The sequence below is a fragment of the Berghia stephanieae genome, chromosome 4 (assembly GCF_034508935.2).
Source record: "Berghia stephanieae isolate SIO BIC M18660-M18661 chromosome 4, UCSD_Bste_1.3, whole genome shotgun sequence".
NCBI classification, from domain to species: Eukaryota; Metazoa; Mollusca; class Gastropoda; order Nudibranchia; family Aeolidiidae; genus Berghia; species Berghia stephanieae.
This window is the reverse complement of record NC_088363.1, coordinates 51,321,054-51,348,553: the sequence shown is the minus strand read 5'-3', so window position 1 is coordinate 51,348,553 and position 27,500 is coordinate 51,321,054. Positions and strand designations below refer to the sequence as shown.

At 34.3% G+C, this 27,500-nt stretch overlaps 1 protein-coding gene across 1 annotated transcript in view; it reads right to left on the bottom strand.

The window, feature by feature from the left end:
- Nucleotides 1-27,500, bottom strand: part of LOC144970778 (lymphocyte antigen 75-like) — a 44,224-nt gene that overhangs the window by 13,930 nt on the left and 2,794 nt on the right. Inside the window, exons 2-6 of the mRNA XM_078910786.1 lie at nucleotides 19,477-19,650; nucleotides 16,282-16,440; nucleotides 14,442-14,609; nucleotides 9,757-9,842; nucleotides 8,405-8,543 (exon numbers count right to left, since the gene is read on the bottom strand). Of these exons, the coding sequence (XP_078766912.1) occupies nucleotides 8,405-8,543; nucleotides 9,757-9,842; nucleotides 14,442-14,609; nucleotides 16,282-16,440; nucleotides 19,477-19,650 (726 nt within the window). The remainder of the gene's footprint in view (nucleotides 1-8,404; nucleotides 8,544-9,756; nucleotides 9,843-14,441; nucleotides 14,610-16,281; nucleotides 16,441-19,476; nucleotides 19,651-27,500) is intronic.

Sequence of the window (27,500 nt, the reverse complement as noted above, 5' to 3'; positions counted from 1 at the left end):
CGGCAATATCCGACAAAGTTATGGAAGATTCAGGGAAGTGTACGCCAGTGGGGAGTGAACCTGAGACTCTGGTTTTCAGCGTGCTTCAGCGAGTTTCATATAAAAGCAATTACTTTTTTACGAAACCCGACGAAACCTGGCAATATCCGACAAAGTTATTGAAGTAGGCAACAGTGGGGGGTGAACCTGAGATTCAGGGAAGTGTACACTTGTGGGGAGTGAACCTAGGACTCTGGATATTGTAAAAAGACAATACCAAGGGGAGGGGGAATTACTGTTTTACGAAACCCGCCAAAACCCGACAACGTTATGGGAAGCAGGCAGCAGTGGGGAGTGAATCTGGGATTTGGACACAGAGAGGATTGAACCTGGGACTGCGAGAGGCTGATACCAGTGGACAGTGAGCTCAGAATGTACTTTTATTTCGAAACCTACCGAAATTATCAAAAGTTATGGGAAGTGGGCACCATTGGGCAATGAACCGGGACTTAGGGAAGTGCACACTGGTTGAGAGTGAACCTGGGACTGTGAGAAGAGGATATCAGTGGAAATGAACCTGGGACTATGGGAGTTGGGTACCAGACGAGAATGAAGCAATTACTTTTTTACGAAACCCGCCAAAACCCACCGAAAAACCATAGACTTAGGTTTATTCCCCAATAGTGTACACTTCCCTGAGTCTCAGGTTCACTCCCCCACTGTTGCCTACTTTCTTTCCATAACTTTGTTGGATATTGTTGGGTTTCGTAAAAAAGTAATTGCTTTTTTGTTACGAAACTCAGTCCCAGGTTCACTCCCCAATGGTGTACACTTCCCTGAGTCCCAGGTTCACTCCCCACTGCTGCCTGCTTCCCCTAACTTTGTCAGGTTTCGGCGTGTTTCGGCAGGTTTCAGGTTTCGTAAAAAAAGAAACACCCCTAAAAATACCACGTGTATTCAGTAAATAGATGTCAATTGTAGTCTAATATTCAGTATCTGTTTAAATTATTATTATTATTATTATTTTATTATTATTATTATTATTATTATTATTATTATTATTATTATTATTATATTATTATTATTATTATTATTATAGACGTCTATTATTATTATTATTAGGAGCCTTATTATTATTATTATTATTATTATTATTATTATTATTATTATTATTATTATTATTATTATTATTATTATTATTATTATTATTATTATTATTATATTATTATTATTATTATTATTATTATTATTATTATTATTATTATTATTATTATTATTATTATCATTATTATTATTATCACGTAAATTGTCTTAGATGACAAAACAAACAAACAAAAACAACAACAAGAACAACAACAACAACAAATGTGACAAACAGAAAAAAGCAAGATTTTAAAAAGTAATGAACAATAGAAGAGCTCATCAATGAAAAACAACAACGAGATTATAACACATAAAAGATATTCGTAATAAATCGATAACTGATTAAATAACTCCTACTACTTGATTTAAAAATCATAATCATAATAATGATGATGATGACGATTACAACAACAACAATAATAATAATAGTAAGTAGAAATAATAATAATAATAATAATAATAATAATAATAATAATAATAATAATAATAATAATAATAATAATATAATAATAATAATAATAATAGTATAATATAAACATTAAAATATATTACAAGCAAATAAAATGATTAAAACAAAAATATTGGGGAGAAATAAAAGTTAACCCGGCCGGGATTTGAACTCTCGAACCTTAAGTTCAGAGTCAAACAGCAAATCCACCAAGCCATGGTGTTACTGAACTTTTAGTTACATTTAATCAAGTCTATTTAGACATTAAAAAATGTATTTGAATGCCACTCTTCTTTTGATATTTTGAACTATGTTAATTGCACAATAGCAGAAATTTAAAAATAACGATTAAAATATTTCTACAACTTTGAATCGGGCTGTCAGTAACTGCACGAGTTCAATCTGGTAGTAGGTCAGCAGTTTATTTACATTCAACTGAGATTGTCGCACTTTTCACTCTCTCTATAATAAAAGAGTTCCTTATGGATACTGAATAGTGGCAAAGCACTATTCAGTATCTGATACTGAATAACCACTTCCTTTAATTAATTCACTGGTTTTATCTAAAGGAAGTGGTTATTCAGTATCAGATACTGAATAGTGTTTTGCCACTATTCAGTATCCGCAAGGAACTCTTTTTTATAGAGAGAGTGAAAAGTGCGACAATCTCGGTTGAATGTAAATAAACTGCTGACCGACTTCCAGATTGAACACGTGCAGTAACTGCCAGCCCGATTCAAAGTTACAAAAATATTTTGATCGTAATTTTTTAATTTCTGCTATTGTGCAATTAACATAGATCAAAATATCAAAGTAAAAGTGGCAATCAAATACATTTTTAAATGTCTAAATAGACATAATTAAATGTCACTAAATATTCAGTGCCACCATGGTTGGTGGATATAAGCTGTTTGACTCTGAGCTTAAGGTTCGAGAGTTCAAATCCCAGCAGGGATAACTTTTTTTTTTTTTTTTTGTCCCCAATATTTTTAAAATTCCTTCTGTCTATTAAAACTTTTGTTTTAATAATTTTATTTGCTTGTAATATACTTTAATGTTGACATTATACTATTGTTCTTTTATTTTTATTATTATTGTTATTATTATTATTATTATTATTATTATTATTATTATTATTATTATTATTATTATTATTATTATTAATATTATTATTATTTCTACTTACATACTATTATTATTATTCTTTTTGTTGTTGTAATCGTCATCATCATCATTATTATGATTATGATTATTTTTTTTTTAATCAAGTAGTTGGAGTAATTTAATCAGTTATCGATTTATTACGAATATCTTTTATGTGTTATAATCTCGTTGTTGTTTTTCATTGATGTGCTCTTCTATTGTTTATTACTTTTTAAAATCTTGCTTTTTCTGTTTGTCTCATTTCTTGTTGTTGTTGTTGTTTTTGTTGTTTGTTTGTTTGTTTTTTTGTTTTGTCATCTAAGACAAACCCGATTCATTATAAATATGTGAACAGACTTTCTGCCATTTTTAATTGAGCGATGTACTTCCGTGAATTAATTGCCGTATTATATTAAAATTTACGTGTAATGATAATAATAATAATAATAATAATAATAATAATAATAATAATAATAATAATAATAATAATAATAATAATAATAATAATAATAATAATAATAATAATAATAATAATAATAATTTGAATAGATACTGAGTATTAGACTACAATTGACATCTATTTACTGAATACACGTGGTATTTTTAGGGGTGTTTCTTTTTTTACGAAACACGCCGAAACCCGACAAAGTTATGGGAAGTAGGCAGCAGTGGGGAGTGAACCTGGGACTGGGTTTTGTAAAAAAAAGCAATTACTTTTTTTACGAAACCCGACAATATCCGACAAAGTTATGGAAAGAAAGTAGGCAACAGTGGGGAGTAAACCCGAGACTCAGGAACTGTACACTATTGGGGAGTAAATCTAAGTCTATGGTTTTTCGACGGGTTTTGGCGGGTTTTGTAAAAAAGGAATTGCTTCATTCTTGTCTGGTACCCAACTCCCATAGTCCGGCTTCATTTCCCGCTGGCATCCATCCTCCATAGTCCCAGGTTCATTTCCACTGATATCCCCTTCTCACAGTCCCAGGTTCACTCCCAACCGGTGTGCACTTCCCTGAGTCCCGGTTCATTGCCCAATGGTGCCCACTTCCCATAACTTTTGACAATTTCGAAATAAAAGTACATTCTGAGCTCACTGTCCACTGGTATCAGCCTCTCGCAGTCCCAGGTTCAATCCCCATTGGTGTCCGAATCCCAGATTCACTCCCCACTGCTGCCTGCTTCCCATAACTTTGTCGGGTTTTGGCGAGTTTCGTAAAAAAGTAATTCCCCCTCCCCCTTGGTATTGCTTTTTTACAAAAACCAGAGTCCCAGGTTCACTCCCCACAAGTGTACACTTCCCTGAATCTCAGGATCACCCCCCACTGTTGCCTACTTCAATAAGTTTGTCGGATATTGCCAGTTTCGTCGGGTTTCGTAAAAAAGTAATTGCTTTTATATGAAACTAGCTGAAACCCGCCGAAAACCAGAGTCTCATGTTCACTCCCTACTAGTGTACACTTCCATGAATCTCAAGTTGACCCCCCAATGTTGCTTACTTCCCATAACTTTGTCGGATATTGCCAGTTTCGTAAAAAGGTAATTGCTTTTATGTGAAACTCGCTGAAACCTGCCGAAAACCATAGTCTCAGGTTCACTCCCCACTGGTTTACACTTCCCTTAGTATCAGGTTCACTCCCCATTATTTGCCTACTTTCCATAACTTTGCCCCATTTTGTTGGCATTTCGGAAACAAAAAGTAATTGCTTTTTTTTTACAAAACCCGCCGAAACCCAGACCCAGGTTCACTCCCCACTGGTGTACACTTCCCTGAATCTCAAGTTCCCTCCCCACTGTTGCCTACTTCCCATAACTTTGTCGATATTGCCAGGTTTCGTAAAAAGGTAATTGCTTTTATGTGAAACTAGCTGAAACCCGCCAAAAACCATAGTCTCAGGTTCACTCCCCACTGGTGTACACTTCCATGAATCTCAGGTTCACTCCCCACTGTTGCCTACTTCCCATAACTTTGTCGGATATTGCTGGGATTCGTAAAAAAGTAATTGCTTTTATGTGAATCGTACTGAAACCCGCCGAAAACCATAGTCTCAGGTTCACTCCCCACTGGTGTACACTTCCCTTAGTCTCAGGTTCACTCCCCATTATTTGCCTACTTTCCATAACTTTGCCCCATTTTGTTGGCATTTCGTAAACAAAAAGTAAATGCTTTTTTTTTTACAAAACCCGCCGAAACCCAGACCCAGGTTCACTCCCCACTGGTGTACACTTCCATGAATCTCAAGTTCCCTCCCCACTGTTGCCTACTTCCCATAACTTTGTCGGATATTGCCAGGTTTCGTAAAAAGGTAATTGCTTTTATGTGAAACTAGCTGAAACCCGCCAAAAACCATAGTCTCAGGTTCACTCCCCACTGGTGTACACTTCCCTTAGTCTCAGGTTCACTCCCCATTATTTGCCTACTTTCCATAACTTTGCCCCATTCTGTTGGGATTTGGCGCATTTCGTAAACAAAAAGTAATTGCTTTTTTTTTACAGAACCCGCCGAAACCCAGACCCAGGTTCACTCCCCACTGGTGTACATTTCCATGGATCTCAGGTTCACTCCCCACTGTTGCCTACTACCCATAACTTTGTCGGATATTGCCAGGTTTCGTCGGGTTTCGTTAAAAAAGTAATTGCTTTTATATGAAATTAGCTGAAGGCCGCCGAAAACCATAGTCTCAGGTTCACTCCCCACTGGTGTACACTTCCATGAATCTCAAGTTGACCCCCCAATGTTGCTTACTTCCCATAACTTTGTCGGATATTGCCAGGTTTCGTAAAAAGGTAATTGCTTTTATGTGAAACTCGCTGAAACCTGCCGAAAACCATAGTCTCAGGTTCACTCCCCACTGGTGTACACTTCCCTTAGTCTCAGGTTCACTCCCCATTATTTGCCTACTTTCCATAACTTTGCCCCATTTTGTTGGCATTTCGGAAACAAAAAGTAATTGCTTTTTTTTTTTACAAAACCCGCCGAAACCCAGACCCAGGTTCACTCCCCACTGGTGTACACTTCCATGAATCTCAAGTTCCCTCCCCACTGTTGCCTACTTCCCATAACTTTGTCGGATATTGCCAGGTTTCGTAAAAAGGTAATTGCTTTTATGTGAAACTAGCTGAAACCCGCCAAAAACCATAGTCTCAGGTTCACTCCCCACTGGTGTACACTTCCATGAATCTCAGGTTCACTCCCCACTGTTGCCTACTTCCCATAACTTTGTCGGATATTGCTGGGATTCGTAAAAAAGTAATTGCTTTTATGTGAATCGTACTGAAACCCGCCGAAAACCATAGTCTCAGGTTCACTCCCCACTGGTGTACACTTCCCTTAGTCTCAGGTTCACTCCCCATTATTTGCCTACTTTCCATAACTTTGCCCCATTTTGTTGGCATTTCGTAAACAAAAAGTAAATGCTTTTTTTTTTACAAAACCCGCCGAAACCCAGACCCAGGTTCACTCCCCACTGGTGTACACTTCCATGAATCTCAAGTTCCCTCCCCACTGTTGCCTACTTCCCATAACTTTGTCGGATATTGCCAGGTTTCGTAAAAAGGTAATTGCTTTTATGTGAAACTAGCTGAAACCCGCCAAAAACAATAGTCTCAGGTTCACTCCCCACTGGTGTACACTTCCCTTAGTCTCAGGTTCACTCCCCATTATTTGCCTACTTTCCATAACTTTGCCCCATTCTGTTGGGATTTGGTGCATTTCGTATCAAAAAGTAATTGCTTTTTTTTTTACAGAACCCGCCGAAACCCAGACCCAGGTTCACTCCCCACTGGTGTACATTTCCATGGATCTCAGGTTCACTCCCCACTGTTGCCTACTACCCATAACTTTGTCGGATATTGCCAGGTTTCGTCGGGTTTCGTTAAAAAAGTAATTGCTTTTATATGAAATTAGCTGAAGGCCGCCGAAAACCATAGTCTCAGGTTCACTCCCCACTGGTGTACAGTTCACTGTCTCTGGTTCAGTCCCCACGCTTTGCCTACTTTCCACAACTTTGCCGCATATTGTCGGGTTTCGTAAAAACGTACCCCCCCCCCCCCCACCCTCCCCCATTTTGTTATTGCTGTTTTACAAAACCCAGAGTCCCAGGTTCACTCCCCACTGGTGTACACTTCCCTGAATCTCAGGTTCATCCCCTCCTCTCGCCCCCCCCCCCCCCCCCTTACACACACACACACACGCTGCTGCATACCTCCCATAACTTTGCCGGATATTGCCAGGTGTCGTCGGGTTTCGTAAAAAAGTAATTGCTTTTTATTACGAAGCCCGACGAAACCCAGTCCCAGGTTCACTCCCCACAGGTGTACACTTCTCTGAGTCCCAGATTTACTCCCACAGCTGCCCTCTTCCCATAACTTTGTCAGGTTTCGGAAAAAAAACACCGTATTAAGGTGCAAAACCACTATTCAGTGTCAGATACTGAATAGTACAAAACCACTATTCAGTATCAGATACTGAATAGTGGAAAACCGCTATTCAGTATCTGATACTGAATAGTGCAAAACCACTATTCAGTATCAGATACTGAATAGTGCTAGCCTTATCTAAATTGGACTATTGTAACTCCCTTTGGGCGAATTTAGCTAAAGACAAAATTAGCAAACTTCAGGTTGCTCAAAATAACGCAGCCAGGCTCATTGTACGCAATAATAGAAACTTGAGGTCAGGCAATGACCAATTAATCCTTGTCAAACCTAAGCCATTGCGTAAAATAGGTGAACAGTCTTTTCAATTTTCGCCCCCCCCCCCCCCCCCCCCCCCCCCCCCCATTTTTAGAACTCTCTCCCGTCACACGTGAGATGCTCGGATTCGTTGACAACGTTCAAATCTCGCTTAAAGTTTTATCTTTTTACGTCATAATGTTGCAATATTATTTTCATATTTTGTTGTTGTTAAATTGAATTCGTATCACGTTTCCTTCACACTTGTCTCACTGTAATATGTTTTGTTTATATCACTGTAAAGCGCTTAGAGCCTGTGATACGGGGTAAAGCGCTATATAAATGCCATTTTTTATTATTATTATTATTATTATTATTATTATTATTATTATTATTATTATTATTATTATTTATCATCATTAATATTATTATTATTATTGTTATTATTATTATTATTATTATTATTATTATTATTATTATCATTATTATCATTAATATTATCATTATTATGTATAGCCAATATAAGTCACATATTTCAACTATCGCTGTTTCATTTAAACACAAAAGACAATGATTTCTCAAAAAACAACAAAATATTATATCATTTTTCTAATCAACAAAAAAAAAATTTAATACACATTCTGACATCGAGTTACTCTGACAGAACACTAGAATGAGGCTGGTGCAGATTCATTTTTTTTTTAAACTTCTGCTTTATATATCGCGATATCCACTAAACCCACTTAACGCACTTTACAAGTGGTCCCTCGCCAGTAGCAACGCTTCACATAATATATACGAGACATATTACACTTTTCTTTCCTACAGAGGCGACGCTGTTAGCTGCCAGGTGCTCACTTTACATATGAGTTCGGTGAGAGAATATAAATAAAGAGTTTTTTTAAAAGTCTCAACTATGTGCCGCTCAGAGCGGGCATCTAAACCAAGACTTTCCAAGTAAATGCGAGTGTCATATCACAAGACCACATTGCCGCTATTATACTGATGCAACGGACTTACCCGGCTTAATGTTAGGCAATTCACATTCAAATCCGTACCTCCTTACACATTTTTCATCATACCAAGTCCTTTTGCTCGGAGTCTCCTCAGTACAGGCCACAAGTGATTTATTAGGTTGAATATCAGGCAACCAAAATCCCTTAAATCGTGCAAATTACAATATTGTTGATGTTGTTAATGACGATGATGATGATGATGATGATGATGATGATGATGATGATGACGATGATGATGATGATGAAGATGATGATGAAGATGAAGATTATGGCTATATTTGAGCAGATTAGGATGATGACTATGATGATGTAATAAATTATTACATATAATAATAACAAAGATAATGATAATAATAATAATAATAATAATAATAATAATAATAATAATAATAATGATGATGATGATGATGATGATGACGACGATGATAATGATGATGATAATGATGATGATGATGATGATAATATTAATGATAATGATAATAATAATAATAATAATAATAATAATATACTAATAATAATAATAATAATAATAATAATAATAATAATAATAATAATAATAATAATAATAATAACAGCAGACCCAAGTACAAATCAAACATCAAGCATCATGTTTATATCACATGATCGTAGGGTTGTTTTTTTTATATTATTTTAGGTCTGAGGCGCATTGTTAATATTTTAGCATTTGAACATGTTTTTCCAAATAGAAATAAAAAAGATAAATCGTGACGTCCCATATTCTACATTTCGGGTCCAAACTCCTTGTTAGTGCGTATGTAACAATCGGGGGTCTAACAATGAATGGGTTACATATTGAATACTAGTTTATCAGATTCTTATGATTAAGGGGCGTAAAAACCTAGGATGGATGACGACCAGCAAATATTTAGGTTAGAAAATAAGATGCCATCACTCTGAGACTAGAAGATCAACTACACAAGGTAGGTATCCAGTCCTCCATAAGAGTGTCTTTACACTTCCAATAAAATTGAGAGCAGTTTTTTGACATCACACTATTCTTCCCTATTGCCATGTGTCGGTCGTAAGCGCCCTTCAATTTCAAAAATTATAAACAATAAACAGAGCCCACTCGTAGCCATCGCAAACGTATAGCCTGACACTGACCAAAAAATGACGTCAAAAGACAAGTCTTTAACCACATAAGAAAACAAAAAGTGAGTTGTACTCAATATTCAACCAAAGGGATCACTTGTTTCCTTGATCACCACTAACGACAACTCACTTGGGGCTGCATAATCCTAAAAATGGCGTCCAAAAATAAGACCTAGTGAGTCCTAATGTCAGGCTATAAGTCAACGATGACTACGGTCCATTCTCATTGTTCCTTCGACTGACCTTCATCATGAAGAACCACATCGTGGCCTCCGCCTTAGTCGTTATCTTTTTGACGGGTTCAACCCAAACTGGGTGAATTTTTTTCTCTAAGAGGAAGAAAAGAGGGGCCTGGTTAACTGTCGTCCAGAGTAACTCCCATTATAAAATTAAAAGCAGAAACTCCAAAGAGGATATAAATTAAAGTCCGTTCCAAAACCCGTGTGCACTCGTTGAGGTGGATATCTTCACAATCTTCTGACGGATTTTAATAACAATTGGCTCGAACTCTCAAATTGTTAGTGACATTAAGCCGATTCTATTGCATCGGTTACAGTTTCATACTTTAGAATTTTTCTTCTTTACGGTATATAAAAAACGAAGGGTCTGGGATGAGTTAACATTTTGATGTTTTATTATACGATGTTATACACAGTGAATTCTGTTGTGATAACGATAGCTAAACTCGCCCACAGTCTTGACAAGGGGTTTCCATTTTACAAGATGCATGTGCACTACTCACTATTATTGCCATCTTGAGTTCAAAATGACACATCAAAATGTACACTTTGTACACAATTGATATAAACAATTGTTATAATTTAATGTGTCATTTTGAACTCAAGATGGCAATAATAAAGGTAAAGGGAGTAAATCTGACTCATGAATGAACAACACAAAACAAACGACATTTCGGCCCTTGGCCTTTATCAAGTAAACACAGAATACATATATATTTATATTAGATTGTCATAATAATATAGGCGAAAATTTGTAAATGTGTGTTTATGTGCAATGGAAGAGAGAGAGAGAGAGAGAGAGAGAGAGAGAGAGAGAGAGAGAGAGAGAGAGATGAAAAGCTATAATATATATATTTCAAGAATAAGGTAGGGGGATGGGGGAGGGGGTGTAATTGAAGAATACTAGACAACAATAGTGTTATTAGTGGCCCCCTACCTCCGCTGTTGAGATATTGAAAAAAAATTAATATAAAAAAAAGAGAGAGAAAGGGAGAGAGAGAGAGAGAGAGAGAGAGAGAGTATAATAATAATAATAATAATAATGATAATAATAATAATAATAATAATAATAATAATAATAATAGTAATATAATAATAATAATAATAATAATAATAATAATAATAATAATAATATAATATAATAATAATAATAATAATAATAATAATAATAATAATAATAATAATAATAATAATAAATAGTTAATAATAATATAATAATAATAATAATAATAATAATGATAATGATAATAATAATAATAATATAATAATAATAATAATAATAATAATAATAATAATATATAATAATAATAATAATAATAAATAATTCCCGGTCGTTGCACCAAGCCATTATTATTATTATTATTATTATTATTATTATTATTATTATTATTATTATTATTATTATTATCATCATCATTATTATTATTATTATTACTACTTTTATTTTTATTATTATTATCATCATTAATATTATCATGTATATTAGTATTATTATTATCATGATAATAATAATAATAATAATAATAATAATAATAATAATAATAATAATAATAATAATAATATATAATTAATTATTATTATTATTATTATTATTATTATTATTATTATTATTATTATTATTATTGTTATTGTTATTATTATCATTATTATTATTATTATTATTATTATTATTATTATTATTATTATTATTATTGTTATTATTATTATCATGATTATTATTGTTAATATTATTATTATTATTATTATCATTATTATTATTATTGTTATTATTATTATTATTATTATTATTACTATTATTATTATTATTATTATTATTATTATTATTATTATTATTATTATTATTATTATTATTATTCTCTTTTTGACTTTCTAGCCCTGGCCGTTGCCTTATTATGTACACTCCAACTTCTCCGCATAGGGTACCGACTCATCATTCATATTAAAGGAAGGAAATCCCATCCTTACCTTTATATGGCAATTTATTTTTTTTTAATTTTTTAATAATTATTTATATAATATATCATTTCGTTGAGTTCCTCCATTCCATCATTAGTTCATTTATTTACTAATTTATTCATTTATTTATTTATTTATTTATTCATTTATTTATTTATTTATTCATTTATTTATTTATTTATATATTAATTAATTAAATTAATTATTTCATTATTATTTTATTACATTATTATTTTATTACATTATTTTTTTATTTATCCAATTATTTATTGATTCATCTATTTATTTATTTACTAAATTTTTTTTATTATTATTATTATTCAATTCAATTCAATTTAAATATTTATTTATTGTCGGCATTTAAAAATTGTTTCATAGATAATGTAGTCGGGCTAATAGAAGCCTTTGACCGACATAGGTTTTAACACATAGTGCAAAAAATACATAGTAATACATTTTCCCTTAAAAACATTCCCTCATCAAGATTCCAATCATGACACACAAAGAAAAGTAACATAATATATATATATATATATATATATATATATATATATATATGTGTGTGTGTGTGTGTGTGTGTGTGTGTGTGTGTGCGGTTAGATTAATTACAAATATTACATTTGCATAGCTGGCCATTCCATGAGAGGATATGATTTTTGAAAACATTAAAATTTGAAATTTTCCTGTTGTGCTCGGGAAGTTCAATCCAAAGCACAAAAGCAGAATATCTGAAAGATCTTTTATTATTATCATTTTCCACTCTATTCTTTCTACACATACATGCCAAATATACTTCTAATGATGAGGCTTGTGGCCCGTGCGATGACCCTTTACCAGAGGCAACGGCCCAGTAGATAGTGTCAGCCATCTTTCCCTTTTAACGAGTGTACTGGGCTTTTAAGTCTTTTTATTTTTATTTTTATTTCTATATGTATTTTGGCTAATTGATCATTTATTTACGGGATTAGATTTTCATTCTGTTATTATAATTATATATTATAATATTATTATCTTAATCAGCATTCGCATCTCTGCTTCTATATTTAATTTTGATCAGCACCAAATTGTACAGTTACTAAATACGTCTATTATTTATCTTTACGACAAGATTATTTACACCAATTTCATCAAAGTTATTCGATGAGGAATTTTAAGATATGTTTTCTTTCTTTATTTATTTTTGAATAATATAGTTTGTTTTGTGTTTTTTTTAATTGTTATATATATATATATATATATATATATATATATATATATATATATATGTACTTTTTAAATTTAATTTATCACTCTCCTCTATTTTAAATATATCTTTGAAACGCATCCTTCCACTCCCATTCTCCCACTTTCATTCTCTCTCTCTCTCTCTCTCTCTCTCTCTCTCTCTCTCTCTCTCTCTCTCTCTCTCTCTCTCTCTCTTCCATTGCACACACACACACACACACACACACACACACACATTTACAAATTTTCACCTATATTATTATGACAATCTAATATAAATATACATATATATTCTGTGTGTTACTTGATAAAGGCCAAGGGCCGAAACGTCGTTTGTTTTGTGTTGTTCCCTCATGAGTCAGATTTACTCCCTTTGTCTTTATCTCCATTTTATTGACTCGTTTAGGCACCTCTATTTATTAGAAAGAGAATCAACACACCATTAGCAAAAAAAATATTTAAGTTTGAGTCATATTTTATTGCAACGATGAAAAGATCAAATGAATTAGTCATTGTGATAAAATCGTTTGGCCAATCAATACCCGTATTCAAAATTCGTAATGCCCGCATGCAAAAAAAAATCATGGCTCCACAGTTCGTAACTTTGGAGGAATTTGCATCATTCCGTGCACACGGGACTTGGAACGGACTAGAACATGTTCATGATTATTATCATAGCCATGTAGTTATAGAAGGAAGTAAATTGACGTCACTCAGCTCTTTGATACTATATATCTACTTCAGGTCTGGCCGATATAATAATAATTTTAAAAATCTAAAACACAAACTATATATGTATATAATATATATAGGCTATATATATATATAATATATATATATATATATATATATATATATATTATATATATGTGTGTGTGTGTGTGTGCGTGTGTGTGTTATGCACCAAAGGCAGTGCACATAAAGACTGACAGGGAAGACACTATTTGATAGCCAATCAACAAGTTGATTTATTCAAATTCTTTAAATCATATATCACAGACTTAGTAATATCAAACATGGCAGTATAGAAATATACATAAACAGGAATATACGTTATGAATATAACGTCAATGCACAAGTATAGTTAACTAATGATACGAATATAATGTATTCTATTAATATATTCAATTGTGACATTATTTAGAAGTAACTATCTAAATGTAATTAAGTGTACTATTAATGGAAATACAAAATTGGTAATACAGTTGCAAAGGGCAATAACTCAATAATAATAACACAACATAACAGTATATATATATATATATATATATATATATATATATATATATATATATATATATATCTATATATATACTTCAGTTCTGGCCGATATAAGAACATTAAAAACTCTATTTAAAAAACACAAACTTAAACGCATTACTTAAACAGTTTTCTTGATAATCTGTTTTGAATATACTGATTCCTAATGATCTTTGACTGTCTGTCAAAAGCAAAAACAACAATAAAAGAACATGGTGTTAAAATCAACCGTCTGATTATTATACTTACCTCTTAGAAACATATATCTGGCGCGAGTTTTAATCAAAGTCAGTTCACCGTCAAGTCGCTTACAGGAATCGTAGGCGTTGAGGAAAGGTACGATTGAGCTTGGGTTATGCCTGATGCATGTGTCCTCAGGAGGAAAGTAAGTCGATCCGTTCTTACAAAAAGTGTCATCTGGGAGTAATAATTGAGAAATGATAATATTGTTATCAACAAATTTTATTGTGTGTCTTAGGTTATTGTCACGACGACAGAACTCAATTTTCCAAAGTACTGTCAGGATATAAGAAGCACCCGATTTTGATACAAAAACCTTGAAACAATGAATGCTTACTGTCACAGTAATGATTATTCACATTTATTTTATTAAAGTTTTATTTTAGTAAGAACTGAATTTATCTCACTCCAGTTATATTTCGGTAGGCTTAGAAAAACTTTACCTTCTAATATTAGATCATCTTTCCTTTAATAGCCTTCCCTTGAATTAATTTCAAATTAGTGAATACTTTTCGTTCTACCTTTCCTCGCATTATATATATATATATATATATATATATATATATATATATATATATATATATATATATATATATATATATATATAAAGATTTTTATATTTTGGGACTTTGTGGAATATTTGATGAATTTTGATTTCCACCATCAAGACGCCGGAGCTTTGGCTTTGCCAGTTCAATCACTGTCAAAATAGGATAAAGCCTGAGCCCTTCGGAGGAATAAATACAACCCTTCTCAATTGGAAGTGGAATCCCACAAGTCTACCCGCATTATATAAGATTGTCAAAAGATCATTATTCATCGGAATACTCATTTAATTAAATTTCATCTCTCTTTTTATATCATCTTAAACAAATCGTTATATGTTCTTCATTTTAAAGTATCTAGTAAATTCTGGGGCCTTATTCTTCACATCTTTATTTCATGCATAGTCGAGTAGCTCGAGTAGATGATGATGATGATAATACTCATTTTAGACCATGACACTTACAAAAATACTTTTGATAGAGAATTCCACGCATTGACATACTTTCTCCATGAATGAGATGAGGTTTATCTTATTTTTGGGTTTGCTTCTTTTGTTTGATTTTTTGTTTCTTTTTTTATGATGATTACGATCATTGATAAATATATGCACCGATTTGACATTTTGTTTACATCTGCGATATTTTATAGTTTCATCGTTTATGCACTAATTGTATATTTTGTTTGTATAAATTATTGACTTTTCATCCTGACATTTGATAGAGAATTAAAGGGTCTTACGATCTGTCTAAGTATTAATGATTATGATATGATTATGATAAAAATTTAGTTGATTGGACAAAATATGACAGAGCAACTGAAAGTAATAGGATCCATGTCCAAAGTATCGAACAGCTGTTGCATTAAACACAAACTGCTTCTATTTAAACTGGTTGGGCAAATTTATAATGAATGGTGTGTGACAAGTATGAATTACCAAATCTTTAAAGAACTTGGTTTGATATTTAATTTGACTTTTCAAAAGCTATATATCGGCATGCAAATTTTCAGATATTTGCTTTGACAAGTTTCAATGCTCTCTCATTTGCTATAATATTATGGTGAGGAGAAGAAGAAAGAAAGAGGATGATGAGTATGATGATGGTGATGATGATGATGATGATGATGATGATGATGATGATGATGATGATGATAGTGATGATGATGTTGATGACGACGATGATGATGATGATGATGATTATTATGATGATGATGATGATGATGATTATTATGATGATGATGATGATGATGATGATGATGATGATGATGAAGAAGATGATAATGATGATGATGATGATGATCTTACAAGCATTTTTCGGATGCTTTTGACAAACATAACCAGACCATCGTCCTCTGGTTTTTTCAGCAGTGACTCGGCCTTCGGGACTCACATGCCAGAAGCATCCTTTCAACGTATTTTGTCCTACTCTCCAACCAAGTAATTCGTCATCTTGGTAGTAGAGATCTGAAAAAGTAGCCAAATTATTATTAATAAATTATGGCAGCTGATATAGAAGGGGGGATAAGGGTGCGTTGAATAATTGATTATCAGCAAGAAAGGTTATCTCTTTTCCCACAAACTTTCAAAAGTGAGGCAGCTTATAATGAAAAAGTTTTAACCAACACAACAACTTTTGCTTTAACCAAAATTATTAACCTAGACTATAATATGTAAAATTGTGCTTTAATAATGAGATGTTTTTAGGCGTTAATAATTAACATAGGATTTTTTGATGACTTTCGATTTTTTAATTAGCTACTTAATTTTGGCACACCACTTAAACACCATGAACTTTGGTATTTTGTAACCAACACGTTGTAAAAGAATTTATTCAGGTTATTTAAAGTTTTTTTTTTTTTAATTTGCGCATCATTATCAAACATAAAAACATATCAGAAATCCCCGCCCACTTTCCTATTACCCACACACTTTGACACACACACACACACACACACACATACACACACATTACTTTTGAAAGGACGTCAGACATTGCCCCAAACAACTAACCCCTGACGCTAGCCAGTCTACTCTACCTGACCAAACATTTGATTTGTCATTGTGTGGCAATCAAACATGTGTTAAGGAACTTGAAGGAAACCATTGACTATGAACTAGTTTATAGACAAAGTACTGATAATCTCTCTTTGACAGGATACAGTGATGTTGATCGGGCTTCAATCCTTGATGATAGGCGAAGCACTTCAGGGGGGTTTTAGTACGACAGCTAACGAGGCTTCAGTATTATTGGAAATCTAGGACACAACCCAGAAACAACCCAGGGTTGCTCTGTCCTCGTGCGTATGACTTGCGGACACTGCGCTCAAAAGTATGATTCGCGACCTTGTTTTGCAACACTCATTGCAATTGTGTCTGGCGATCAGAATCCAATTTCTTTATCAAGCATGATTGCTGGAGTGTGTCAAGTCGGGGGTTTCCACCTTTGCTTCCTTCTGTCTGCAAGAGACTGAAGTAGTCTATCGGCTACGGTCTGGGACTGGGCCAACTGGTGCAGCCTCCGCCTAGTAAGAGGTGTAGAATTTGCTCTGTATAATAGAACAACGTTCCGCTCACTTAATCAACACCTAATGAAATATAATTTTCTTGGACATATAGGAAGTAAATTCCTACACGTTTGCCTGAGATACGCTTCAACAGTCGTAACGTCACTTCCCTCGTAACGACGCATAGTAATTTAGCAACTGGCTCTAAACTATCGGAACAATGGCGGGCCCCCTTATGAAATATTTCTCCGATGAGCATAAAAGCGTATCCAGAGGAGAAAAAAAAACATAAATCGTATCATGTTTTGACTTTTACACATTCTGATCATAAGACATGAAAAGTTCTAGCCAGTATGAAGAATAAAAAGTACCGATTTTCTTTGTTTAGAACCACGATGGCCGCCGTTGCTGGGCGACGTAACATCAGACTATTGAATCCAATTCTTCTGCATATAGCGTGAGACTGCGTTTTTGGAATGTCCATCCCTGCTGTGACAAATAGTGGCAGTGCTATCCATGCAGGAAGTTTCGAAAGGCTCCGCTTAATTTGCAGGGGTTTGTTCCCTTTTACGTCTGGAGCGTGAGGTCGGGGATATTTTCTATTGAACTGCTATTTCTAACATCTTAATATAGCGTTCTGATCGGATCAGAGCAATCCTCAAATTCAATATCTCAAAAATTTCCTTGCAAAGAAAAAGGCATAATTTTTATGGCATTTGTCACAGTCACGATTATTCAATTTATTTTATTAAAGTTTTATTTTAGTAAGAACTGAATTCATCTCACTCCAGTTATATTTCGGTAGGCTGAGAAAAACTTCTAATATTCGATCATCTTTCCTTTAATAGCATTCCCTTGAATTAATTTCAAATTAGTGAATACTTTTCGTTCTACCTTCTGTCACGTAGCCACTTATTATAAAAGCTGATAGGTGTAATCTTCCCCACTCACTTCTCTCTACAATCTATGCCCTGAAGGCCAGCCATTCCATTCCTCACATTATATATATATATATATATATTTAAAGATTTTTATCTTTCGGGACTTTGTGGAATATTTGCTTAATTTTGATTTCCACCCATCAAGACGCCTGAGCTTTTGCCTTGGCCAGTTCAATCACTGTCGAGAATGGATCAACCCTGAGCCCGTCGGAGGAATAATACAACCCTTCTCAACTGGAGGTGGAACCCCACAAGTCTACCCGCATTTTATAATAGTAATAAGATAAGTAATATCTTCATATTTCTGTTTGTAACTGTAATCATCATTATTCATCAGAATACTCATTTAATTAAATTTCATCTTTCTTTTTATATCATCTTAAACAAATCTTTATTCGTTCTTCATTTTAAAGTAACTAGTTTATTCTGGGGGCCTTATTCTTCACATCTTTATTTTATGCATAGTCGAGTCGCTCTCAATACTCATTTTAGACCATGACATTTTGGAGGGGACACCCGGGTCCATTGCTGTCCGTCTATGTATACATCGTCGCTGGATTAGGATTGCACTCTGTCGGACTACTACCGTGTTCTTCCAGAGTGGCTACAATTATTTGTCTTTGTTCTATGTCTAAGTAGTTGTGACAAAACATGACGCTATCGAGATCCTGCAATAATGCGCACGCTGACAACAGAGTCTCTAAGTGTGAAGTTTATGTCTAACAGTTGATGGCTGATAGGACAAGGTCGCAAAACGGGTATTAACACAGATAATGTATTTTTTTCCACCAAAAATGTTGGTTATTTTAACCTGTAATGACGATACAGAATGATTAAAACCGCCCAATATAGGTAATTATTTTTTTAGAACTGACCCAAATCGCCCTTTAAACAATTTAGCCCGAAAACACATCCCTCAAATTTCGATCGATTTAAATGGCACTCACCTTGGCAAGAACTCTCAAACCTGGGACTTTGCGAAGTCAAATTTTTAAATACGAGTTGTTTTTTTTCTTCAAGAGTACGGCAGTTAAAGATGGAAGAAAATTACTTACACATTAGGAACTCCGCTCGATGCTTTGGGGGGAGCTGTGTAACATCTGTAGTACCAATTTTTTTACAAACTTGTAAGGCATTACTTTTTGACTGACTATTTCCTGGCACCGGTTTTACGCACTTAGTCTTTGACGGGTCTAACGACCATCTTGAGTCACAAATTAGGTAGTCACCTGATTGAAATGATGATTGTAGACCAAAAAAGAAATCATTGTAATAGGTAGTGAACAATAGGGTGATGTCAAAATACTGGTTCTCCTTGGAGGTGTAAAATCAGTCCTCAGGTGAGCTGGGTAAAAATCTTGTGCAGCTACTCCTCTGGTTTCAGAGTGATGGTATCTTATTTTCTACCCTAAATAAATGCTGGTCGTCAATAAAGATCATCTATCCTATATTTACGCCCCTTAATCATAAGAATCTGCTTACACAACAAACAACTAAAATAGTTATGCCACCTTATGATTCAACATTTAACATATTCATTGTTAGTCCTCCGGAGGACTGGTTACACACTTCAAAGAAGTTTTGAACCGGAACAGAAGAAGGTGTGACGTTGAAGCCAGGTGACATATCATGTGGTCGTTCCATTTGAGGTTGTTGTCTTTACATCTTCCAGGTTTTGATCATGAAGTTGGTATTCAAATGTAATCGATACTTTCTTATTTGTGATGGTTAGAAAATTGCGCTTTGATACGTTGAATTCCATTTAATTTATTGTTTCCTATTCTTGTAATTTAGCTATATCGTCATTTAGTATTTTGCAGTCGTCTGTTGTTCTTATCCGATTATATAATGCTGTTTCGTCAGCAAAGAGTCGCAATTTTTGGACCCCCTGTCGCGACTGCATCCGGGATCGATCACGGTCCCTTTGCGTGTGAAGCGAGTTTTCAACCAACTGAGCTATCGAGCCAAGAGGGACAATAGCAATTTCTTAGTATCTTTCTGATAGGACGCTTGTCTAATGATGATGATGATGATGATGATGATGATGATGATGATGATAGTAGAAGTAGCAGCAGCAGCAGCAGCAGCAGAAGTGATATTCTGAGTTCTTTGGGTCCCAAATAGGGGCCGGTCTCTCACAATTTCTATAACTTTCTTTTTGTAGTCGTCCATCTTGACCACACGGGGCACAAAAAACGAGCAATGCTATAAACGGCGACATGTTAGTTGTTTGTTACTGCTGTGTTTTGCAGTCTGTGGAGAGGGCTTCTATATAATTTCTTGTTGTTCGTTCGTTTGTCTCGTGTGCTGTTTAGTTCTCACTAAATACTATCAATCAGATCACATCCTGACAAGACGCAACACACACAAAAAACGAGCAATGGAGACATAGTGCTTAGGCCACTGGGACCCCCCCCCCCCCTTTGGGAGTTTATGCCACTATGTTTTTCCAATAATAGAACTTATTGGCCATACAAATTCCACTGTTACCGTAAAAATAAGTGTCATTTAAGAGAGTTATGGCTCTTTGAAAAAAGTGAGTTGTGTCCCCTTGCAAAAAAGAGACAACATTTCTTTCAAAGGCTCTGGAGACTACAATATTAATTCAAATATATGCAAATTGGGTATCAAACTGAAGGAAATTGAATATACTATCAAACTATGTGCACAAGCTTTCAATTTGTAAATATTATATAGATTCACAGAAAGTTGAAACAATTTGTCAGTAATCTCATGAAGTGTCATATCTAAACTTATGGGCTATTTCAGTGTTTTACACAAAAATTATTTTAAATATGGCCAAAAACAGCATGTTCATTAAAAATGTAGCACTGAAGAAAGCTATGGCCCAAGCCTCAACAACAACCTTCATATTTCTACGTCACAGGAAAAACTAAAAGTGTACGCAACCCTTAAATTTTTCTCCACTTTGTGGGATGCCAAATTCATCATAATTTTCATTCTTTTTAAACATGGTATTGATGTCCAGTTGTCACATTTAAAAGTAAGTTGAAGGTGTGGTAAAAACAATAGATATATCATGAAAAAAGACTAATTTGTTCACAACCCAAGTGAAGCATCATTACCGAAGACTTTTGAACGAAATCGCATTGTTATATTATGAAGAATAATTGATACTCAAAAGGGATCCTTGATTCAAGATGCAGTAAGTACATAAAAACAATATCCTTATGTGTTTTGCAAACATGCTTTACTCCTTAACAGTTTGCACTGCTCACCAATTTATTACATATCCTCATCATCAGTAGCAAAATCCTCTTCGTCCTCTGAAGTGTCGTCAAGGAAATCACTGTCAAAGCTATCACTACCATCCTCGGCATATGTATCTTCGTCAGTACTGGTGCAGCTTTCTTCATACACAATTTCCTGCAACTCATCTGGAATGAAAGCATCTTTGAACCACTGTACTTCCAATTCATTTGCAGAATTTCTCTGCCAACCGTTATCCTCTGGTTTTGGAATGCTAGGATTCTGGCACACTGCATTCCTCCAAATGAGAGTTTGAAAGTTGACTCTTGATATGTGCACTGACAATACTTGACTACAAGGAGGCATCTGACACAGATCAATTCCACCACTGCATGAGATGGTACCTTTCTTTCCTTTGAAACGCTGGCGAACTATGTCATACCTCACTTTGTTAACACTTGTGCATGAGGTTTTGCCATAAAGCTTGCACACAAATGACTCTAACATGAGACAGTCATTACTCGAAACAGCTGCTGATGTTCCAAATCTGGAGAACAGAATTCTAAGATCTTCCTCCTTTTGAAGAAATTTTAGAGCTTTCAGCTTTCCTTGCCCAGCAAAGCAACTTGTTGTGTCACAGCCTGTGAATGCATGGACACGAAGTAATGCATCACACATCTGTTTAGACAAAGTCTTTGCTATCTGAGAGACATTGATTTGTCGCCTGTTGTTGCTACAGCCAGTATAAAAAATCAGGGCCTTTCCAATTGTCTCTGAGAATGAAAGGAGAAGTAAGAAGACATCCGTGTCTGGTGATCTGACAACAATTGTTTCACAGTTTGGTTGGCGGGAAGCATATTGACAGTGCAGTATAATTCGTGTGTCTGCCTCTTCCTGTGATGAGTAGAGATCTAGACAAGGTACAGCTGTGGTAAATTCATCCGTGTCACTGTAAAGTAAGGTGCATCTCTCTTCACAGACAAAGAAGATTTCCCTGTTTCTTAGTTTCTTTGCATATTCGTTACTTTCCCATTCCTTGAGGAGAAACCTGATAAGGGATCTTTTGTTATCAACGCAGCTGAGAAATGATTTCCAACGTCTGGGCACTGTTGTTGCAGATCCTCTTAACAAGTATGCATTATCTTCAGAAGATCCACTCCTCAATCTCTCACAACCTTTGATTGAATCTTCTATGTAAGTATCAGTCACAAAGTGTACACAAGCTGCTTGTAATAAGGAGGAAAATGTAAGTTTGGCTACTTCACCAAATGTATTTGGGATTGCTGACAGAGTTTGTAACAGTGCATTGCCATCAACAATGTAAACGGTGTTTGTTTTGTTTTTTTTTGCATAATCCTCGAACATTAATGAATTGTCAGGCGTGAGCTTGTGCAACTGAGTTGCTTTGTTGGTCTTCAGAGGTAAACCATCTGATGAAGCCAGCGACCATGGAGTAGGTGTTAGAGGATATTGAAGAACTTTTTGAAGATCAACACTGTGCTCTTGGGACAAAACAAGAAGCTGGCCAAATAAATTTCTTTGTGCCTTGATTTTGACCAGGTTCATGTCTTTTTTCACTGTTACCACTTTCCTCAATGATGCAAATGTCTTGGTCTTGTTCCTTTCTAATGGCTTGTGAAATTCTACAGTCTTTTCCTTCAGTCTGTTTTCAACAAAACTTTCAAACAATCTTTTTCCTGTTTTTTCCACAGCTAGCAGGTCATCAGCAACATCCTCTTGCACTTTCATTCTTGAAGCTAGACTGACCAGACCATCTTCAACTTCAAAGGGATTGATAAATGCTGAAAATGCCTGGAGGATCTTTTGCACTCGCTTTTCACTTTGTCTTTTTTCTGCAAGGCTCAATTCTTTGTGGGTGTCTATATCTATACAGTTGTTGTTGCTGATCATTCTTTGGGTTGCTGATACATATTCTGCTCGATTGTGTCTTGTTACACTCCAACGGTAATAGCTTGGAAGACTCTTGCTGAACCCAACAATACCTCCTTTTGTCTTTGCATGTTTGTTTATTGTTTGTCCAATGGTCATATCAACTGCTATTCTTCCAGCAGGCGTCCTTGATCTGGAGACACTAAATCCATTATCTTGTAACATTTCTTCTGCCCCTGGGTGGGAATGAATCAGGTTGGCTAGTGACACAAAATATACACTGAGATACTTGGCATAATTGTGGTGATTCATGGTAAAAAGCAGTGGGCACAGTTCTTTTAAACAAGATATATGAAGAAGAAAGTTGTTTGTCTTTGTAGCTCGCAGAAACTGGAGGAGAAGCCAAACTCTGTCCATGTATTGGATCCAGTATTGTGCAGTTTTTTCCGTACTTTCCTGAGCGGACACTCTCTTTGAAGGCTTCATACTGGGAAAATAACTCAGCATACACAGTTGACTGGAGAATTTTATTAGCTGTATGGCTTGAAATTCCTTCGGTGAATTCCTTTATGTAAGACATGAGGTCTTTACTGAGTTTTGAATCCGTGTCCTGCTCAAATTTTGCAAGCAGAAGCCTCTCTAGAGCCTCCAAAACAGACACATGCACTCGTATAGCCCTGTTGTAGTTCTTTCCACTCATAACCCTATCCATAGAACCATGTGCACATAGCCCTGCTTCAGTCACAATTTTTTCAAAACCAGATCCACTTTGGAGCTTTCCCAGGGTACCAAGATATGAAATTATGGTGTGAAAGACACCCAGGTGAATAATGACTGTTTTGTAAAGCTGTGGGTTTTGCTAGACAATATCGTAAGCTTTCTTTGCTACAGCAAGGTCAAATGTTACAAATTTATATGTGTTATATGCCCATTAATCATGCCTGAATTGTGCTAGTACAAAATTCCTCTTGTTTATTTATCACTGAAAGGAAGCAAATACACTGTAATTATATTTTTTTCATATTATAGAGAAAATGGCTATCAAAGATTTAAAAATCCTATATAGCTTTGTAAAATATTTTATGATATGAGGCAAAAAATGAGAAATGACAATAAAATTCCACTATTTATTGCATTTGAAGCAATTTTAGGGTGATAAACAATCATTTTATTCACAAAAATGAGTTCACGAAAAATTGCACCCGATGACCTTTCAAGGGCCATAACTCCTGTAAATGATACTTGAAAAAACTGTAACACCCGGATTAATTTGTGTTATATGTCCCTGAAGCATGCCTGAATTGTGCTAGTGCAAAATCCCTCTTGTTTATTCATCCTGAAGGGAAACAAGTACACTGTAATAGATTTTTTTTTCAAATTATAGAGAAAATGGCTATCAAAGATTTAAAAACGCTATATAGTTTTGTAAAATATTTTATGATATGAGGCAAAAAATGAGAAATGACAATAAAATTCCACTATTTATTGCATTTGAAGCAATTTTAGGGTGATAAACAATCATTTAATGCACAAAAATGAGTTCACGAAAAATTGCACCCGATGACCTTTCAAGGGTCATAACTGCTGTAAATGATACTTGAAAAAACTGTAACACCCGGATTAATTTGTGTTATATGTCCCTGAAGCATGCCTGAATTGTGCTAGTGCAAAATCCCTCTTGTTTATTCATCCTGAAGGGAAACAAGTACACTGTAATAGATTTTTTTTTTCAAATTATAGAGAAAATGGCTATCAAAGATTTAAAAACGCTATATGGTTTTGTAAAATATTTTATGATATGAGGCAAAAAATGAGAAATGACAATAAAATTCCACTATTTATTGCATTTGAAGCAATTTTAGGGTGATAAACAATCATTTAATGCACAAAAATGAGTTCACGAAAAATTGCACCCGATGACCTTTCAAGGGCCATAACTGCTGTAAATGATACTTGAAAAAACGGTAACACCCGGATTAATTTGTGTTATATGTCCCTGAAGCATGCCTGAATTGTGCTAGTGCAAAATCCCTCTTGTTTATTCATCCTGAAGGGAAACAAGTACACTGTAATAGATTTTTTTTTCAAATTATAGAGAAAATGGCTATCAAAGATTTTAAAACGCTATATGGCTTTGTAAAATATTTTATGATATGAGGCAAAAAATGAGAAATTACAATAAAATTCCATTATTGATTGTATGTGAAACAATTTTAAGGTGATAAACAACCATTTTATGCAACAAAAACGATTTCACAAAAAATTGCACCTAATGACCTTTCAAGGGCCGTAACTCTCGTAAATGACACTTGAAAAAACGGTAACACCCGGATTAATACTCAAGATATATTGCTGTTTCAGAAAAACCATGTGGCGAAAACTCCCCCAGGGGGGGGAGGGTTTCGCCCACTGGCCCATGCACTAACAGACTAACTAGTTTGCGTCGTGTGGTCTTTGGAGAGGAGTTTCTCTAATTTTATTGAGTACCTGTATCTATCTGTATGGTTGGCGCTGAAGAAACCAATGGTCTGGTTGTATTTCAGCGGCGTCCTCATTGGGCGCGGGCCCATGTCAGTCGGGCCTTGAAATCGTTTGGGTGTGGTGCCATGATGACCAGTTCATCCAGCCGATTCCACTCCGAGATAGTTCTAATGAAGAAAGAATTTCTGTAGTTTTGTGTTCTTGTCTGTGGGATTTTGAAGCAGTTCGAATTGTTTGTGGCGTATCTCTCAATGGGGTTTTCGGTTATGTGGTTGGCGAAAGTGAGTGCTCAGATTTTTCTTTTGTTTGGTCGTGGCGTGAAAAAGGAGTCTGCCTTTATTGATGGTATTTGATCTGTTATTATCTTGAACATGAATGACAGACGGGTTTCTTTTCTTCTTTGTTGGAGGCGGATGAGATTTCTTTCTTCTAACATTTTGTCATGCATCCTAGGGTTCTGCTCTTATAGTTCCCAGTTATGAACCGGGCGCCTTGTCTCTGGACTCTCTCAAGTTTTTGAATATCCTCTTTCAGGTAGGGGTCCCCGGCAACTGCTCCGTATTCCAATTGTGATCTCACAATTTTTCTAATTTCTAATTTCTTGTTGTTAGGTTTGTTTGTTTCGTGTTTTATGGGGTGTGAGCTCGCCTTGTGGGGTCTATGGAGGGTCCGCTGAAACACCGAGAACATGCCTTGCTGTGATAGGATAAATCGATCCAGAAACTTATTATTATTATTATTATTATTATTATTATTATTATTATTATTATTATTATTATTATTATTATTATTATTATCATTATTATTATTATTATTATTATTATTATTATTATTATTATTATTATTGTTATTATTATCATGACTTTTAATATTATGGTCATCATTATATTATTATTTCGATCCAAAAACATAATATTATTAATTTTATTATTATTATTAGTAGTAGTAGTAGTATTGCTATTATTATTATCATTATTATTATTATCATTATTATTATTATTATTATTATTATTATTATTATTATTATTATTATTATTATTATTATTATTATTATTATTATTATTATTATTATCATTATTCATTTTATTATTATTATCGTATTGTATCGTATCGTTTAAGAGCTAATAGGTTCTAAAAATCTTTAAATGCTCTGTGCAAGTTTTATGCATAGATACAATTTATCAATTATATAATTAGTATACAATGTCAATTAATTGATAATATTGAGAATTAAATTTCTAATCCATAAATAAATGTCATATCTAATATTCGAAGTATAATTTACTCTCTTTACATTCATCTGACATGTCCGACTTGTGCATTCGAGAGTTTCAAATAATTGTTATACAAAAGACAATAATATCCAATGTCATGTTAAATTATTCGTTAAAATCAAATATAATTTTGGTAAGATCTTTATCAATGGCATTCTTAAAATGATTCATTAATTTATTTTGGTCTCAAACATTAGATTATTCCAAACTGTCACAGTCCTTTG